At 40.9% G+C, this 20,329-nt stretch overlaps 1 protein-coding gene across 2 annotated transcripts in view; it reads right to left on the bottom strand.

The window, feature by feature from the left end:
- Positions 1–8,016: 8,016 nt before the first annotated feature.
- The window catches only part of LOC136676485 (CREB-regulated transcription coactivator 3-like), a 38,474-nt gene continuing 26,161 nt past the window's right edge, over positions 8,017–20,329 (bottom strand). For both annotated transcript variants that reach the window (XM_066653553.1, XM_066653552.1), the window contains 9 exons: positions 19,015–19,053; positions 18,457–18,542; positions 18,043–18,092; positions 17,299–17,516; positions 15,896–16,161; positions 15,226–15,450; positions 13,783–13,866; positions 12,985–13,177; positions 8,017–12,808 (listed from right to left, as the gene is read on the bottom strand). In XM_066653553.1, the coding sequence (XP_066509650.1) occupies positions 12,603–12,808; positions 12,985–13,177; positions 13,783–13,866; positions 15,226–15,450; positions 15,896–16,161; positions 17,299–17,516; positions 18,043–18,092; positions 18,457–18,542; positions 19,015–19,053 (1,367 nt within the window). In that variant the 3' untranslated portion in view covers positions 8,017–12,602. The remainder of the gene's footprint in view (positions 12,809–12,984; positions 13,178–13,782; positions 13,867–15,225; positions 15,451–15,895; positions 16,162–17,298; positions 17,517–18,042; positions 18,093–18,456; positions 18,543–19,014; positions 19,054–20,329) is intronic.

Here is a 20,329-nt window from a genome sequence, read left to right on the forward strand (position 1 = left end):
ACACTCCTCACAGACAGTCACCCAGAGCGGGAATTGAACCCACAACCTCCGGGCCCCTGGAGCTGTGTGACTGCGACACCTACCCGCTGGACCACCATGCCGCCCTGATTAGTATAGTTCATTATTTAATTATAACAAAATCTATACTGCAAAAATACATATGGGAACTACCCAGCTCTGAACATGAATTTTGCACTTTGTCATAGTGACCCCTTACATAAAGATCAGTGATCCATCCACACAGAACAAATGTCCCAGTGTTTCACAGTGCACAAACCATTCCCTGGAGAGTCCATTTTTCCTCCACTGCCGTTGTTTAATGTGATGGCCCTGTCTCTTTATGCCAGATGTGATACGTGTTTCTGCAGTAACAGTTGTTAGAGATGTGTGTGTGTGTGTGTATTTGTACAGGTGTGCTTTATCACTGAAGTCGATGGGAGGATGTTTCAGCACCTGTAGACAGGTTTCTATTACAAATACATATTGGGTCAATGGGTTTCCTAGTTTTCCACCAAGTACAGAGGGGTGTTAAAATGACCCCGTATCAATCAAATGCTACAGATGCTTTTAATGGGAAATTCCAGCTATTTTCTATATATTCCTTTAAAAAACCGTATGAAAACATAATATAATAACTAAACTACCAGTTTTAAAAGTTTTATTCATCATTGAATTCAACACTCTGCATGATTTTTGTAAAATACTAACCACTGCCTGCATAATCCCAGCAGATCATCAGCTGAAGGTCAACTACAGGACAGCTGTTTAGTAGCTGGAATAATCTCACAGTGTGAAAACCCACTGCGCAACAGATGTGCACAGCTTTTTCCCCTTGTCAGAGTCACAAATATGTACAAACATCAGGGAAGAAACAGAGGAGCAGAAGCAAAAAGACAGGAAAAGGAAAAACGTGTTGGATTGTGTTAAAAAAAGAAGGTGGGGAGGGGGAGAGTGTCCTGATAGAAATACACTGTAGATACAAAGCTACCTTCTCCTGCTCTGTACCAACTATAATTCAACTTTACCTTTGTAGAACATGTCAAATAAACAGCCTGACCCCCTCCTGCTGCTCTTTATTGCACAGAGACTATTTGGTCTGAGATTTAGTGACATTACTTTAAGGCTTAATAAATAAATAATGTCACAGAATGAGGAGTATATAGGCCCTGACTGGGTTTGTGTACCTCAGGGGCCCACAGGACCTGTGAGAGACCACTGCTGAGCGTTTCCCTAAAAAAAATGCCAAGGTGTATTAATTAAACCAATGCCAAGGTGTATTAATTATAATTATAACCCTAAAAATGGTTAAGAACTAAACCAAACCCTAAATTCTAATCCTAAAACCTAAACCCAAAAGAAATAGGTTTGTCCCTTCAGTTTTAAAAAAGTGAAACATAAAACTTTTGTTTAAATGACGTTATACATTCAGGAACATTTGGATGGTCCTTCTGTTGTATGTTAGCCCTGTGATTCCTCTGGTTTTCCTACAAGGTCAGTGGAGTTTTGTCCACTGAAATTGTACAAAAACAAACTCAAATACACACAGTATAATACACTATAAACACAGCTGCAGTGACTCAGTCCCAGAGCATGTCCCCATCACTGTTACACGCTGTATGACTGTGTTTGCATGTGTATGTAAGGACAGTGACAATTGGCAGGAGATGTACCTCACTAATCACGTTGTTTGGGTCAGGTGGCCAGTGTTTTGATCGCTGTAATGAGCTGAAGGCTGCAGCTGATAACTCAGTTTAAGAAGTGGGAGGTAAACAATTCAAAACCTAGAGAAGCTGCTGAAATGCTAACAAGTTGCACCATGAAATGCTGATAATTTTGCAAAAATCCCCTGGCATTTTTTCAAACCACTCCATGAGCTCTGTGCTTCAGAAGTGGAAGATGGTAATGCAATTAATACACAGCTGGCAGAGCCCTATTTTGGTTTGGTCACAGCCTTTAAAGCAGAAAATGCTCTCCATGAAGTCCCAGTCTTGAAAACAAGGATTGAAAACATTGCGGTACCTCCAGGTTAAGTGAGTTTCTAGTTGTTGTATAGTGTACAGACTTACTGTGGAATTATTATCAGCCACTGTTTTCTCATCACAACCATAAAGAGAAGAAGGATAGGGCACAAAGTGTATTCAGTTTATTGTAAAATACATAGCTTAAAAAATGATTAGCATCAGACAAATGTGACTGACATGTAATTGACAAACATAGGGTGAGCAGACGTCCTCTTTAACCCGGACATGTCCTCTTTTTTAGACGTAAATAAATGTCCGGGCGGAATTTCACAAACGTCCGGGATATTGTTTTTCTAGAGTTCACATAGAATTTTCGAGAAGCGTTTCATTCACAAACTAGTCCCGCCCTCTCCTACTCCGATTGGTTCGCTTGAGTGAGAAGGGGGCGTGGTGAATTAGCCTAAAATCTTCTGATTGGACGGTCTGACTGTAGAGCTACCGTTATTGGTCGATAACCTTCTCTGTAAACATTTAATTGGTCAGTCTGCACGTCAGTAGTCCTTGTTTACATCAGGCAAAGCTCATGTACCTACCCTCATCTCGAGCAGCTATGCCGGAACGTAAATGTAAGTTCTCGGATGAATTAAAAAAGAAATTCCCATGTTTTGTGTAGCAAATAAAGGTGTAAAGGACCTAAGAGCACACATAGGTTCAGGTAAGCATACAACGGCATGTTGTACGCCCGCCCTTTTTTTTCACCATCTCAAAACAGCTGAACTGTGGCGTTGTCCAGATTCTGTTCAGGCAGTTCTGTGGTCTTAACTGCAAGTCCTAAAGCAGCACTTCTGTTAGACATTAGGACACAGGCACATACACAACACATACATACTCTGTTTCTGCACAGCACTGCCCCTGACCTCTGATGTTTATGAGACCAGGCAGCAAACAAGTGACAAAAGCTGCAGCACGTCAGGGAACTGGATGTAAATCAGAAATTGTTTACTCTCCTCACAGACTTCAGAGGAGGAAAAGACATTAATCAGAACAGTCCAAGTTTCAACGGCCTTCAGCAGGTTTTGAAATCTGGCTGTTGTCTGGAACAGAAACTGGAATAAATGGCTACAATCAAACTCTGTCTGGGGTCAAGAAACCGACAAAAACCTTTCCGCTGCATGGCTGAGGCCAGGAGAGAGAGCACAGCGTATCTATTTTCAGTACTGGCTATGAATAACTTGTCTGGAGAAATAAATAAATAATCTGACAGCAAGACTAAAACATAAGAAACACACACTTTAAATAGAAAGTGTAGGATGGTAACTATATAATAACTATATGGCACTAACCCATAAACATGGCAAGACAAACACTGCCTTATAATGTTATATTGGTAAGATAACATGGGGGCGGCACGGTGGCGCAGCAGGTAGTGTCGCAGTCACACAGCTCCATGAATCTAATGATTAATTACAAAGACAAGTTCATACATTCTCTTTTACAGTGAAAATATCTGTATCTAGTTTCAATACATTCCCCTCAATACATTCAGTACAGGTCCCTGGAGGTTGTAGGTTCATTTCCTGCTCCGGGTGACTGTCTGTGAGAAGTGTGGTGTGTTCTCCCTGTGTCTGGGTGGGTTTCCTCCGGGTGACTGTCTGTGAGGAGTGTGGTGTGTTCTCCCTGTGTCTGTGTGGGTTTCCTCCGGGTGCTCTGTGGATTGATGACTCAAAAGTGTCCATAGGTGTGAGTGAATGTGTGTGTCTGTGTTGCCCTGTGAAAGACTGGCGCCCCCTCCAGGGTGTATTCCCACCTTGTGCCCAATGATTCCAGGTTGAAGATAACATGGATGTGGCTTTCATCTTTGGACCTGGGACCATGACAATCAAGGCTCCTACACACACTCTGACATATCGGACCACACAGTGCATCACTGTGCCATCCATCCTTTTCTGATTAACTCAAGTCCGGAAAAGTCAGCACTGTTCCTGGATGTTGTGAACTTTTGTGGATGCAGGAACAACAGATACAATTCACTGACGACAGATGGTCAACAAACTGGCGAAACCTATGCAATGATATCTATTACAGCATCACACTGCTTTTTAATACAAGTCTAATGCAAGGGACTCGGGCATAAAGACACAAAGTCGTGTTTTTCAGCCTTGCCCTTTACACACAGAGATTTCATCAGATTCCCAGAGTCTTCGGAAGAAAATGTACATTGTAAAATCTGCAATTTAGACCACATTTAAACCCCTGCTCCACACAAACCAAAGGTGAGTTAGGGTCTGGGGTTACAGGTCATTTTCCTCAGGGCAGAAGGTGGCTGGGTGCAGTCCTGCATTTGAAAAGACTTAACGGAGCCAGGTAATTACTTGAATGATGTGATTTAGCCGCTCGAGTCGCCTCATCCTTCAGTAAGTGACAGGAAATAAACAACTGCACAGCCCTACTTAGCACACTGCTCCAGGACAAACACAGATCAGCCATTACATTAGGACCACCTTGTTTCTACATTCACTGACCATTGTCCATTTTCATTCTGCTCTGATTAGGACCACGTTACAGCAGGCATTTTCCAGTGGATCATTGTCACTGCTGGACTGAGAGTTGTCCACCAACCAAAACTTTCCAGCCAACAGCGTCCTGTGTCCACCGATGAAGGACTCTAACTTTACATCTACAAGGTGGATCGACGAGGTAGGACACTACCCCTTAAAAACTCCAACAGCACTGCTGTGTCTGATCCACTTGCATAATACACTATCACTGCAACATTGAAAATGATCCACTGCCCAAATAATACCTGCTCTTTGGTTCTCATGCTGTGCAACAAGTGGACTACAGTCTGTAATTGCAGAACCATGTAATTGCAAGTGCTCACGTATGGTCAGTAGAGCTGGGAGTACAGGCAGTAAACAGTAATGTTATGGCTGACCTGGGCATAATCGTATTTATTTCTGGCATTGGGCAGATGTTCTTATAAACTGTTACTTGTCCTGCACAGTTTAGTTCTATCCATCCATCCATTATCTGTAACCCTTATCCAGTTCAGGGTCGCGGTGGGTCCAGAGCCTACCTGGAATCATTGGGCGCAAGGCGGGAATACACCCTGGAGGGGGCGCCAGTCCTTCACAGGGCAACACAGACACACACATTCGCTCACAAACTCACACCTACGGACACTTTTGAGTCGCCAATCCACCTACCAACGTGTGTTTTTGGACTGTGGGAGGAAACCGGAGCCCCCGGTGTAAACCCACGCAGACAGAGGGAGAACACACCAACTCCTCACAGACAGTCACCCGGAGCGGGAATCAAACCCACAACCTCCAGGCCCCTGGAGCTGTGTGACTGCGACACTACCTGCTGCACCACCGTGCCGCCCAGTTTAGTTCTAGCTTTAATAAAACACATCTGATCCACCTCATAAGTGAGTTAAAGAACCCAGAACAGAGGGAGATGTGTTCCAGTTCAACACATCTCTCTACTTCAATCAAATGTACACAATATTCTCATGGCCCAAGTTGTGTAAGAGCTGTACGCGGGCTCCTCTGGAGCTATTACAGTAAAACACAGGGTGTTTTTATGGACACTTTAAGCGAGTTAATAGCTTTGCATACACGCTGAGACACTGAGGTGATGTATAAACTCTGACCACATTTCTTCCATCTAGTTTGGGTTGGAATGGATCTTTGAAGATGACTGATATTAAGTAGCAGAGTTGGGCCACACTGCTGCACTCTCCTCAGGTGTTCAACCTCAGTGTCTCTGTGTATCTCCCAATAAATCTGTTCTGATCATTAGGGATCTGTACTTGCCTTTTTTCTGAAATCCAGAGGATTACTGAAAGGCTGGAGATTTACAGACCTGAGCGTGACACAAGGCCTGAGCTGTCAAACATCTTTTATTCTCCAGTTTTACCAGCTCTTACTGAGACTACCGCTCCCAAAGAAGGACTTGTTTTAAGAAGTGCAGCTTCTCCACAGAGTTCAGGAGAGTTTATTTTATTCTTGAAGGGACCTAGAGTGGAACAGTCTTTTGCTGCCTCACTACAGAAGATAATCATCATCATCTGACCAGCATATGACGTATTTAAAAAGAAAAAAAAAGGTCAGAAATTCAGCTTTCCTCCAACATAACAGCAACAAATTAAACTTTATACAGGTTTTGTTGTTACAGCAGAAATGAGACATGGAGGACGAGGGACATACGCCTCTTAGGTGTCTTCAGTCTTTTTTTGGGCCTGTATGCTTTGATAACTTGCTTATAAAGCTGAGTGAATGTGTGTGTGTCTGTGTTGCCCTGTGAAGGACTGGCGCCCCCTCCAGGGTGTGTTCCTGCCTTGCGCCCAATGATTCCAGGTAGGCTCTGGACCCACCGCGACCCTGAAATGGATAAGCGGATACAGATAATGAATGAACGAATGAATTATAAAGCTAGACTCGGACGTACAGCAGAGGAAGGCTTTGCCATATGATCGTCCTAATGGTTTATGAGAATACCAGAGTTGGTGAGTGTAAACAGAGTCTCTGTATGCTGTCCATCCCCTCTCTGTGCACCATGTTATTACTGAGTTACCTGTGTTTTTAAATCCATTATCAGATGTTCTGTATCACACAGGTAATAACAGCCTTGCCAAGGCATTTCTCCACATTTCCAGAAAGGCACGCACTCCTCCGTCTTTGAAGCCAACAGATTGTTCGCTCTGGAGAGGAAAAAAACTTCATAAACGCAATGCATTTGTGTTCACAAAACTAGACAAAAGCAGAGGACAGTGCAGCCATCAGAGCGCAAACATCAAAGGACAGGACGGAACTCATTTAATCAAACGACTCTGACCATAAAAGAGCTGGTCCTCCCTGTTGATTGAATCATTCTGGGAATTTCACAGAACACAAACCATGTAATGCAAGCAACATGTATTTCAGCACCAGGAATGGATAGAGTGCCACATTACTGAGGGAAAAGAATTTATCTCCCCATAAGAATATTGTTATTAAGAAAGGAAATGCAAGCGGATATTTGGCAGATGCCTCTCTACTGCATTTTTCTGTTGAAACATCATGTAAAGATGTGGTCATTAAGAAGAGGCTGGATTACTGTGTTTCTAAGCAGTGCACTCTTCATTGGCCACTTTCACCCCTCCTTCAGTCAAGAGCATCTCATTGTCTCCATCTGCTGGCAAAACAAAGAATAACACCAACGTAGAAGTCGGGGGAAAATGGCCGACTCCTGAGATTATTAGAGGAGGACTCCACAAAGATTTCCACATTTCAGTCACTGAGAGCCAAGTCATTTAGGGAGATCTTATAGTCGATGGTTTTTACAGAGAAACTTGGAGACACAGACTTCTTTACAGTGGGTGAGATAGGACTTTGAGTCATAAACTCAAATTAATGTGTAATTCCAGGCCATTTGTTTAACGGTCAAAACGACCAGTGACTTTTTTTTCTTTTCTATGTTCTATGGTTATATTAGGGTGACCAGACGTCCTTTTTTACCCGGACATGTCCTCTTTTTCAGACTTAAAAAAATGTCCGTGCGGAATTTCACAAACGTCCGGCATTTTGTTTTTCAAGAGCTCACAGAATTTTCGAGAAGCGGTTCGTTCAAACTAGTCCCGCCCTCCCCTACTCCGATTGGTTCGCTTGAGTGAGAAGGGGGCGTGGTGAAGTAACATAAAATCTTCTGATTGCACGGTCTGACTGTAGAGCTACCGTTATTGGTCGATAACCTTCTCTGTAAACATTTAATTGGTCAGTCTGCACGTCAGTAGTCCTTGTTTACGTCAGGCAAAGCTCATGTACCCACCCTCATCTCGAGCAGCTATGCCGAAACGTAAATGTAAGTTCTCGCGAGAGCTTATCACGCATATTATGTCGAATATGTAGAAATATGTCAACTTTAACCTTTAATTCATAAAGAGGAAGGAAAACAAGAAACCTGTCTCCGACAGACGGTAAAGAGTTTTATTATTTATATTAAAATCAAAAGATAAGCACTATATGTCACAAACTGAAAGCCTTGTTGTGTAGTAATATTTTAATATCTGAAAAAGAAAATTTTAAATGGCATATTACAAAATAAAAAGTAGTAACACTCGTGAATGAGAAACATTCTTTAAATAATAGAACTGTACATTTTTTGTTTTGTTTTGAAAAGTGACAAAAAAAAGCCACAAAATCCACAATAGTTTCTACAACAAAAATATGCACTACTACCACTATTATCTGTAATATAGACCAGAATAACATAAAAATTACACAATACGAAGCTTGGAATATGGAGGGGACATAAAAAAAAAATCACAGTACAATCAGAGGGACAGCAAGAGGTCAAGCCCAGAGAGAGAAAGAGAGAGAGAGAATAAGGCAGTAGAAGACGTAGATGTCCTCAAAAACGAGAGCATAGGGAACAGGCCGGATGTAGCCCAGTACAGCTGCAGCTCCATCACACATCATTCAGAAGAAAGAACTGCTCTTATACAAAACATGTTGACTGCATGCTCTCCTGAACTGTAGCATCCATGCTAATGTATACAGAAACTTAACACAGAAAAAGAGGGAACAAGGGGAGGAGAAAGAAAGCCAGAAGCTATACACAGAGAAGTATGCTACACTAACAGGATGCAGCAGACATCATCCACAACCCCCTGACCTCCCAGCTGCATCTTCACCCTCTAGAGCTTTTAAAACAAAAATTAAAAAAAAACATCCATATACAAGAGTCTGAGTAAATGCTGTTAACACAATGACAAACCCTTATTTAAAAAACAAAACAAAAAAACAAAAACACCACATCTTCAATCACAGAGAGCTGACCCAATCTTTATTTCCCCCCACTCACAGTGACCCTTTAAATAAACTCTTAATTCCCCCCTCCACTCGAGTGCATGGACCACAGTGTGTCGATTAAGAACATGGTCATGGTATACACACAGCATTGCTATAGCCGTACAAGAACTACAGAGACTTAAAATACTCATTCAAACCTCAGCTCTATCATAGTTTACTAGTACTGCAGTACTGTTAAACAGTCAGAGACCACCCATCATTTAGTTCATTTCAAAAGGCCGTCGAATACAAGTCGTTAAAATAACCACGTCAGCTAAGTGTCCGTTTTAAATGGCCACCTCTGCCTTTTATTACAGCTTCCATTCTTTTCTGAGGGACCCGTGTTCACGGTTCTTATAAACTATTGTTGGGTTTACAAACATGTCCATCTCCTTTCCCCAGCAAAGGCTAGTTCAAAGCTCAAACTTCTGTCAGCCCCATGGTATAAAGTTGGCCTCTCAGTGGAAGGATGCTCACAAACACCTGTGGATGTGTTCAGACCTTGAGCAACAGTAGACTTTGATGTTCTTCTCTCTCTCTCTCAAACATGGATGCTGTAGTTTCTGTTTACACACTGAGGACAGTTGTGGTTGTGCTTTACATCATTTAATCATTTTATAAACTGAGAATGATCTATATCCATCTATTTATACAGATATTCCCCTCACAAGTATCTCCTGGAAATAGAAAATAAAATTTTACTGAGATTTTAAGAGAAAATGAAATCAATGAAAGGCAGGTTCTGACTTTCTGAGCGCACTACAATAGAACAAAAGGAAATCAGGATGGGAATTAATTTTCAATAGACGAAAACACAGAGTTTACTGAGTAATTTTTAACTTACAATACGCTGTATTCAATGGTGACTGATGCATTCCTGAGTGACATTAATGCATTATTATTTCATCAGAAAATTTTTGGTCACTTGGGTCTTTACATAACAAAAATAATAATAATAACAAAAAAAAGATAGTGCATCCGTTCTGAAGGCTTTGTGTAAACTGTGCAAAATTATGAGCCCAAGAGCAAGAAAAACAGAATCACACAAATGTAAAATAAAATGTAAATTTTGTTCCAATGATCAGTGCAAACATCGAAACCAGCAAGAAAAGCAATGTTTAATGTATACCATGTCCACTACTAATCAATCTGACCAGGTCAAGTATCTAAACAACCACCACAAAAAGACACACCCATATATAAAATTCAGAGCTAAACAGATCGACAAATAAAAACATAAACAACACATCAGTATAAAATGTATATTAGGAGATAATATATAGAATTGATATATATTTATATGTAAATGTACAAGTAAAACAGTTCCTCTCTCATGGACTACGTTGTTCCAGCATTTTGAATAACTCTGATGCTGATTTCTGCATAGCCATAGCACGAAGAGGGCTTCAATTCACTGATTGGACTAAAAAGAGAAAGGAAAAAAAAACCCATACAAATATATTCTTTCTTAATTATACCAAAATCATAGAAATTTCAACTTCTACTCAAACATTTTAATTCTTAAACTTTATGTAAACAGTTCTCCCTTTTTGTCTGTTTAAAAATACATTCTAGTTAGACTGAAATTGAGGCGCACACACATATATGTGTGTGTGTGTGAGATCTCAATATTTCAATTATAATAAAAAAAATAATTACAATAGAAGAAAATGAATAGGAATAACCTGCTGTACAGATGTTACAGATATTACTGATGCCCTCATGTCTTCGTGTTTGAGGGATTTCGCTCACTGACACATCATTTGATGTTAAACGTCTGACTTCAGGACCTCCAACCTGCGAATGCTTTTATCCAGCAATGCAACTCAAGCTGGTTATCCGTCTCTGCAGTCAGATTATTAGCCCAACCATCGGCCCCTGTAGCCTGCTCTAACAGTGACAGATGGATGTGAGGCTGTTGGTGCCGGAACTGATAATGAAAAAGTGAAAAAGGAGAGAGCACAGAGGAGAAGGAAGTAGAGGGAAGGAGAGGGGAGATGAGGAACAATGACGAGGCAGGTAGAACGGTGATGAGAGAAGTATAAGACTGGCAGGAGGGGAGGGAAGGCAGATACGTGTAGTGTGACCACTGCTAGTCAATTTATTCTTGTACTTTAATAGCTGTATAAAACAAACCAAAGACTGTAATTATATACACAATAGTAATTGTTCATTATCTCATTAATTTACTAATTTTCTGCAAGCAATTTATTCAGTTCAGGGTCACCAAGCGGGAACACACCCATTGACGAGGAGCCAGTCCATCACACACTCACTCACACCTATGGACACTTTTGAGTAGCCAATCCACCTAGAAGCATGTATTTTTAACTGTAAGAGGAAAACAGATCACCTGGAGAAAACCCACGCAGACACAGAGAAAATACACTAAACTCCACACAGACAGTCCCCTGAGGCGTGGTTTGAGCCCACAACCCTAGGACCTTGTAGCTATGTGACAGTGACTCTTACTATTACTCCACTGTGCAGCCATCTATACTTAATCATCAGCTCAAGTTTAATGAACACTACAGACTGGGAAAGAAACACATGAGAGGGAAAAAAATAGAAATGACTACGATAAAATGGGAGGAAGAGAACAGACGGAAGTCAAAAGCATGCCAAGAGAGGATAGAGACTGGAAAAAGGACTCCCTATTGGTGAGAGCCAATAAAGATTGAAAGGGAATTGAGGAAGGCAGACTGGAGCAGTGGGCGGGCAACAAGACCTGATCAATCTTGCTGGTGCAAGAGACTGCAGCTTGTGGTGCATCAATATGAGCTGGTAGCAAGCAGGCTGCAGGCTCCTTCTGTTCCATAACACACCATACTGTTGTGTATTCTCTCTCTACATAATCACACCCTGCTGTGAGGGCCCCAGCGGCTGCAGCTATTTGGCATACAATGCACCAATATTTTTTTCTGTTTTCCAGGAATGTGATGCCTAAAAGCACTGCTCTATTGTAAGAATACCATAAACATGTCTATAACAGAGGTACATTCTTTAGGGTTACAGCAAATGAGGACGAGACCAGGGCAAGTAAGTTGAGATTATAAGTGCTGTTGGTTTCTGGGTCTAACTGCCACATTGCGGAGAGTGCATTAAAGTTGTTTTGATGTAAAGATTGTGAGGGTGGGAAACAAAAAAAAAAAAGAAAGCAACACAGTGGTGCTGGTGTCACTCCTGATAGGTGATTTTTGCTACAAGGAATATTTAGGATCAAGTCCTGGGGGCGTTCAGCAAATCCCAGCTGGGACTCCGACAAATGTTAAACATGAGACTTGGCACAGATTAAGCATGGTCTAACATGTACCATCAGTGAGTATTCCTATTTTCTTATCATTTTTTTTGTAAGTCTAGGCCCAGTCTTACTCTGGGTGTGGCCAACGATTGCATGAAGCTTTCTGATTGAACTCGCACCCCCCCCCCTCCCCCTCCTTTGAGTGTGCTCAGTGTGAATATCATAATCATCACTCTCTCAAGTGGCAGATGGAGAACAGAGTGAGAATGACCCCTGAGATGCCACTTGTGTTCACGCAGCACTAATGGGTCCGCAAGTCATCGAACGTTAGATGTAGTGTGTATGTGTCTAAGAGAGTCTAAAAATGACGAAAAAGCCAAATATCTGTGTTTATAAATCAATGTGTATATAAAGCAGGGTTTGGTACGGCTGCTGAGGTTCGTGTGTTCATGCCGCAGTAGGACAGCTGCTCCACATGGGAATATGAATGTCTTGGAGAAAGAGAGAAAAAGAGTTGTGATAAAGACTTGACGAGGTGTACGTATATCTGATCACAAATTTCGCTCCTCAGAGTCTGTCGCTACGGAAGCTGTCCTCCACTGAGGGGTCTGGCAAAACCATGTCTGGATCACTGAGCATGCTCAGTCCATCCAAGCTTAGAGGCTCAATTCGGAGCTCATCCTCCAATGGGAAAACTCCCTCTGAATCAAAACATTCAGGAACTGCTGATAATACACTGCTGATGTCCTTGGACAGGCTGGGGTTCGAGTCATCTGCAAGAGTGGGAAAGTAAAATCAACATTTATGGACCATTTTCACTTCAATTTGTCACTCATTTCACTTCATAAATAGTCATTTTTTTAGTATATCCATTATTATGAGTGTCTGAAGACTTGGTTTTGGTTAATGGATTAAAATGGCAGCCAAAAAACAACGTCACATGTATTACCTGTGAGGATGATGTTGGGCACACCTCCAGAGTTAGAGTACATCATGTTGGGCTTCATTGGCATAGAGTCTTGCAGGTTGCCATGGCTACCACCCAAACCCATAAGTGATGCTTGGGAACAGTAAAGGTTAGAAGATGGGTCAAATCCTCCAGCCATGGAGCTCATGGCATGCTCCAACATATTATACTGGTCCTGTTGCAAAGAAAAAAATATATATATGCAAAATAAATCAATCAATCAAATAAAATACACAATAATGTAGATTTAAGTTGCTTAAAACCTTTGTATCATCAACAATTTTGGTGGTTCTGCTTAAGGATATGGTGTGTGAATCGTCATTGAGGGTATGGCTATGAAAAGGAGTAAGAAAACACAAGTAAATAAATAAATCAAGCACATGTTCAGCCATTAATACATGGCAATAATGCTTGGTTGTTTTACTCTTGAAAAAGAAACCAATTACGCATTAACTTTAAGCAGCTTGTCTTTTACAGTTCAGTCAGGATCTACTCATGTTTATCGCTCATGCTGGGCACCGTTGACATAGCAACTAAACTGTGAAAACTAAATTTATTTATTTCAGTAAGCAAGAGCACTGTGATTCATTCATTTACACTATGGCTTTACTGTGGTGTAAATGTGAGACACACACACACACACCATGTATTGTTAACAGTTAAAAATAAAAACATCCAGCCTGAAGGTGTGGGCGTTGATCATACAGGTTTCAAAGCTTTGCAAGTGAGAGAACTGTACTGTCTTCGTGCTTGCTTGATGTAGTATTTTTTTGCCCTTACCTGATAAGACTGACACTTGGACTGGCGACCAGAAAACTGCTGCTCCATGAACAAATCGTTGTAGTACACCCCCGTGTTGTTTGGCTGTGAGGGGACAAAAAAAAAAAAATCATAACTTAAACGCTAAGCAGCAGGTCTATGAAAGTGTCAAACAAATGAATACAGTGGAATTTGAGTCCCTAACTTATGTTTTCTGAATATCAATAAACACGTTATTTCTTAGACCGTTGGGAGGGGGACCCTAGAGTTCGGAAACTCTAATAGGTGTCTTGCCTGTGGACAACAACTCTAGAAGTTGCACTTAATTTAATGCAAAATGACGAAAAGGTGTGTTGTTTTTGGCTGCAATCATTCAATGTACAGTGGGACATCTGTGCACAAATGGCCCAAAGATCCCAAAATATCCAGAAAATGGACTAAATTTGTCCACTTTAAACGGGCACTTTGGTAAGGACCATCCGCTCACTCCGTTATCTGTAGCTCATTTCACTGGCGCTTTTCCAACAATATGGGCATGTAAGGACACCAACGAAAGGTGTTCAAGAGCCTCTGTAACATGGAGGTAAACAGGGTAAGGACACTCACTTCGCCTGTTTTAGTTGGGGTTAGTTAACGTTAGCTTGACTCGCTAAACTCGGTGTCTCAGATTATACTCGGCTACGTAGCTGCATTACGGAGGTTTATAGTGTCGGATGAATTCGAGTTCGACTTCGATCACATTTACAAGAATAACGGTACCTCTAAATTTGAGTTTAGCTTATTGCTAGGCTATTGTCATGAATAATGTTGGTTATTTAGCTAGATACTGTCATAACAGTCAGTCATAACGGTGTTTTACCGCAGCGTTGTTCGGCTGTTGTCCACCAGTGACGTCACGGTTGCGTTCAAGAATTTCCGTAGCGAGCTCGGGTTTTTCCGTCAATTTAATAAAATTGTCAGTTTTAAAGAAAATTAAGCTGCTGTTTTCATTTTAATTCATACTTATATCTGTCAGTAACTACAATAATGTGAAATATTCATGGAGGTCCTTTAAGTGGTGCTTAGCCTTTAAATCTTACTGTACATAAAAGACATGCAATGCATTCTTTTGTATATGTAGATGTATATTTTGTCTACAGTTTTTCACAGTAATCTACTGTGTCTTTACTAATGACAGTTTTATACCCTTAATTTCAGGAGTATATGTTTCGCCTGCCCATGGACAAAGTATTTGATATTCACAGTAAACAAAGCTTGGCACAACTTGTCCGAAATTTGCCAAAAAGCCCTTTCCCGTCAAAGTGGGTGGTTCCTGGCCAGGGTGAGCTATTAAATGCAATAGATTTTCTGATTTCAGGGAAAAGTTTGGCTTGAAAGACTAAGCCTACACTAATTCTTGACTAAATAACATTATTGGTCCTACAACCATCCAGTGCCAACCAAAATGTTGTAATAATTACTCACAACACCAGAGTTGAAGTCCAAGTGAACATTCTGTAAAGGAGATACAGGCGGCTGCTGTTGCCCTCCCTGAGGTTGGCGCTGTTGTCCCACTGCATGCTGAGAACTTTGCTGCATGGATGGATGAGACTGGGGTTGCTGCTGTTGCAAAGACTGTTGGGATTGCTGATAGAGTGGGTAGGGTGGAGGAGGCTCCATTGGCAGGTTGCTGGTGTCCAAGGCAACCCCCTGGAGAGAGCGGGAAAGCAAAAAAAATATATAATAAAAATTCAGTGCGTTCGCAAGGCTGCATACAGGATGTTTCAGAACAGTGTGTCCCTGGTCTTTCTCTAAGAGCAGGTGCCAAACTTCAGCTTAACAGTTTACATGAAGCTCTCCAGGAAGTCTGGGAATCTTCTCATCACCTCACACTTCATGCTATAAAAGCCAATGCAATTATGAAAAGTAATATTAAGTCATTAAATTGTAATGAGCAGCAGTGTTCTATGAGAGTTAAATTCTTAAGTCACTTTACACGACAGAGATGCATCAAAATTTCAGCAACCAAAATTAATCAAAAATCATATTTTGTCTTTGCAGTATTGTCAGTTCCAGACAGAATGAGCCCTGAATTTCAGCATGGGTTTCTTCAAGAGTTTTCATTTCTGTACGAGTAGAAGACCAGTACGAGTACCTGTGTAATGGGAGAAAGAGATGGTGAAATGGTAGGTGAGAGCTGCTTCCCCAGGCTGCGTCGCTGCTCAGACCCAGGAGAGAGGGTCAGAGGGCTTATGGGAGCGGGCCGTCTTCTGGGCGAGGTGGCCATGCCTCCGGGAGGAGGATTGGAGAGCGAAGAAAGCCGCAGAGACGAGTGAATGGAGGGATTGCTGAGAGACGAGTGCAGCTGGGAGTTGGTGAGTGATGCCTGGAGGGAGGGGTTGCTTAGGGAGGAGGAGAGGCCTAAAGGAAAGAGACAGCAAAGTCAGATATAAGTTCAGTGATCAAATAAAACTAACAATATTGACCTGAACTGGAAAAGAAAAACAGATTTATAATATAATTATTCTAATTGTAATTAATTTTTTCTTTTCTTATTATGCCATGTTGTATCTTTCATTGTCAATGGTAGTGCCAAAGTCTGCCTTTCTAAAAAAAAAAAAAAAAAAATTGGGGTTGTCTGCATTGGCCCCATTTTCCTAAACTCTCAAGGGGGAGAAAAAAAAAAGAAACCCCTGATCATGACCAAGTGTTGTCTCACGCAAGCGGTTCATAAGAATCATGCTGGTTGTCTGTGGTCTGGGTCTGATATCCTCTCCCTAGCTCAGACACTGTGGGATTGTTTGTGAGCAGCTGGACTACGGAGTACAGGGAGAAAAGAGCTGTTTATGGGCAGCCAATTCAGAGGGTTAAAGTTTGCTGTGACTCTGGGCTTCAGCCAACCTGCATCCAATTTATCCGACACGAGCAGGAGCAGGGAGCCAGTGCATGCAGTTCCCAGACATGGGTCTGAATGGAAGGTCCAAAGCTCAAGAGACTGTAAATGAATGAGAGCAATCAGATATCAGAAATCAGGAGGGGCGGAGGGTGGGAGTCCGGCTGATCTTATGCACGGACATGGGTCTGCAGAAAAAAAAAACTGCATTAATTCACCAGACTGTGTCTAGGGCGTCCCTAAAACAAAGGGCGGAGTGTTCGCAGAGCCACTTGGGTCACATGACTACTGAGTGCAGCTCAAGAAACAGGTAAGTAAAGCTTTAAGTATCAGTCACAAGAATAGAAGGTGTTACTGGCACAAACAAACAAACAAACAAATAAATAAATAAATAAATAAATAAATAAACGCAGCAAAAAAATATATTTAAAATTTGCCATCTCAATAAAGTGTAGGCAATGTACAATTTTCATATCAAAGGAAATGCATAAAATAAAAAAGGATGTCACAAAGCAGTATCAAATCTATGCAGCGTAAATCGTCATGTGAGTTACAAAATTACTCACATAAACGTTAGTTAAAATGATACTACATTTTCACCCTTATAGCTTCACCTTTATATTCATTGATTAGAAAAGCAGCAGTGTTGGTGTGAACTCGCTCACCCTGAGAGTTTCCAATGCCCAGGTGCATCATTGCCGCAGGAAGGTTTCCTGTGCTGCTGCCGCCGCTCAGGTTTGGATATCCACCCTCCTCAGGATCCAGAGGAGTGGGTAGAGGAGAGGGGAAGTGCAGGTTACTGAGGTCTGGCAGGGAGCCACCTGTATTTAATGTGCCCTGGTAATGAGAGAGACCAGCATTCTGCTCTGGAGAAGGGAATATACTGGAAAAAAAGACAAAAATGGAAAGAACACAGTTAAACCAAATTAACAAGGGAGAGAATGTGTAAGATAATACTGCATCAATTTGATTCACAATAACAGTTTCTTTGCATTGTTGGCACTGCTCTTGACTGGTTCAAATTCTATCTATCAGACCACAAACAGGATTTTAGTCTTGCCTGATATAGCTCCGTCACATCTATTGTTACACAAGGTGTCCCTCCAGGCTCAGTGCTGGGGCCCTTGCTACTAACAATTTACATTCTTGCCCTTCTGTCAGTTTAATCAGGACTTCCATTGCTATATGGACAACACCCAAATTTATCGTCAGTCTATTACTTACCCACCTCTACATAACTTTGAATCATGTCTTTCAGAAGTCAGATAATGAATGAAAAAATAACTCATTAAACACCATTACTTTCATGGCTGATTAAACAACTTGAAAGACCTGGATTCAAATGTGCAACATCTGAAAAGCACAAAAAAACCCACTGAGCCAGGTATGAGAAAGTGCTTCAGACATACTTGATTCCAGGCACTTCACAGGATTTCGGCCGTGATGACAAGGACTGCACCTGCCACAAAAAAGCAGGACACACAACATTAGGTCAGCACATTTCACCCACACACTTAAAAAAAAAAAAAATCGGACAATCTGACAACATGTGGTAACGCTTGCATGCGCGCACTCACATCTGGCGTCCGGAAACTACTGCGTACTACAAGGACATCACAACATCTACTATGAACCCCTTTATATATATAGTTCAAGCATAATCTAATATTAATTAATCAGTACAACTGAGAAGTCAATAAAATAAAGAAACTAATTTGCTGCTTCCTACTCCAGAAGCCAATCTGGCAATAAATGATTAAGCAAGAGCACAGATTCACTATTTTATCAAAACAATTCTGTAACTCCCTAATTCACTGGCTCACCTTTTTGGCTTCCCACAGCTGCTTAGGCAATGGCTTACTCACACCAATCAGGCTCTCCTCGTTGGGGATGGTGGGGAACGAGAAAACTGCAAAAGCAGGGAAGAACATATAAAGCATCACTTTCATTCCGACTGCACCAGAACAACATTATATCTTACAGAATGGAGAGACCTTCATAAGCACATAAAATAGACATAAAAAAGTGGGTACTCGTAACTTGCTTTCAGTAAAAATGTAAATCCTAAAACTTAAAATATTGAGTTGTAAATAGATAACATTTTTGCACAGTTATCAATAAATGTCACTATTGCATGCTCTCTGTTTTGCTAAAGATCACCATAGAGGAAATATAGCTTAATTATGGATTAAAATGGCATTCCACTGTGTCTGACCATTCTTGCCAGCAGGGGACACCAACACTAACATTTATCACTCTACAGAAACATACAGGGTGAGCATTGGCCCTTGCAGAACCTAAACCCTGTTTAAATACACAGAAAGAGTAACAAAAGAACCATTTTAAAATGCCCTCTACTTGCAGATCTTGATTAAACTTACCGTCTCCTGTACCATCAACTTCCGCTTCATTCATGCTGGCTACAAGACAGTGGAAAAGAAACATTAATTGTACATAAAAACATTAAACATCTTAGGGACTAATCTGAGTAATGAACTGTAGAAGCTTCCAGACAACGATACAGGCTGAAAGAGTGAAACAATGAACACCTCCCTATGACATGTATAAAAATGCTCATTTTGCATCAATATTTCATATCCAAATCCAGATCTCACTTGATTTGATTATTTATGAGAGATTTTAAACCTCATTCTTCACCATCATCATTAAAGGCAACATCCATGATTGTGGGTATTAGTTTATGTTTAGAAGCTCTACATTTTTAAGGTAGAACAGTAAAACAACTGTTGAATGTACATGGCTGAAGTTCAACGTATCTGTAGGTTTTTATTCACTGATTGAATTACCACAGAAACTCATTTGTAACTCGAGTTGTTTAGTTTTGCAGCACTTTGTTCTGTTCCATGCAGAAAGTCGCCTCCTGAATTTGGAGCCAGTTACATCTTAATAACTACAGAAAAATAAACCTTATTATGCAGTTATAGAGCAGGAATTGAGTAATACCCTTATACCAATTCATGATTTTTGCTGGAAAAAGACGCCAAAAAGAGAGAGATAGAGCGACTAGCATATTGGACTAAGACTCCATCTTTATTTAACCATTTAAAGACACCAGGGCTTCATAAACGCATTAGACTGGTTTTGAACAAGCAAACGCCAATGGTGAGAAAACAGAAAAAAAGCAGAATTTTATAGCAAATATTTATTGATTAAAATAGTGAGTGTCACCTTTAATACATATTTATGGAAAACTTTAAAATCAACACTAAGATGTCCAACATTTTTCAGAGAATTGTGTTTGAAAGTTGGAGGGGGGAAAAAAATAAAAACAAAAAAAAAAAAATCCTGCATAGTTAATAATTTAAAAAGATTCTGCTCCAAGGTCTGAACTTTAATAATCCATGAGTTTCAGGCTGTTGATGAGTGATGGACAACATTATGAAACATTCATGACCTTAGCTACTGTAGGACAGGCTTGATTTTTCTTTTTCTTCAAATCCCAAAAGCAACAGAACTAGGAGGAAAACCGCTTGCAGCAAAGTAACTAATATGTTTATTTATATATCTATAAAAGAAGCCTCTTTATAGCTTTAAGCTGCAGTACTGGATGCTAAGGCCCAATAAAAAAAAAAAAAAAGAAAGAAAGAAAGAAAAAGAAGATCTTTCTTGCTCCCCGCAGCACAAATATTTGATTCATACAAACTGAGTCACTCTGAGTGCATGCTTAGCTCCGCC

Source organism: Hoplias malabaricus, chromosome X2 (genome assembly GCF_029633855.1).
Source record: "Hoplias malabaricus isolate fHopMal1 chromosome X2, fHopMal1.hap1, whole genome shotgun sequence".
NCBI lineage: Eukaryota > Metazoa > Chordata > Actinopteri > Characiformes > Erythrinidae > Hoplias > Hoplias malabaricus.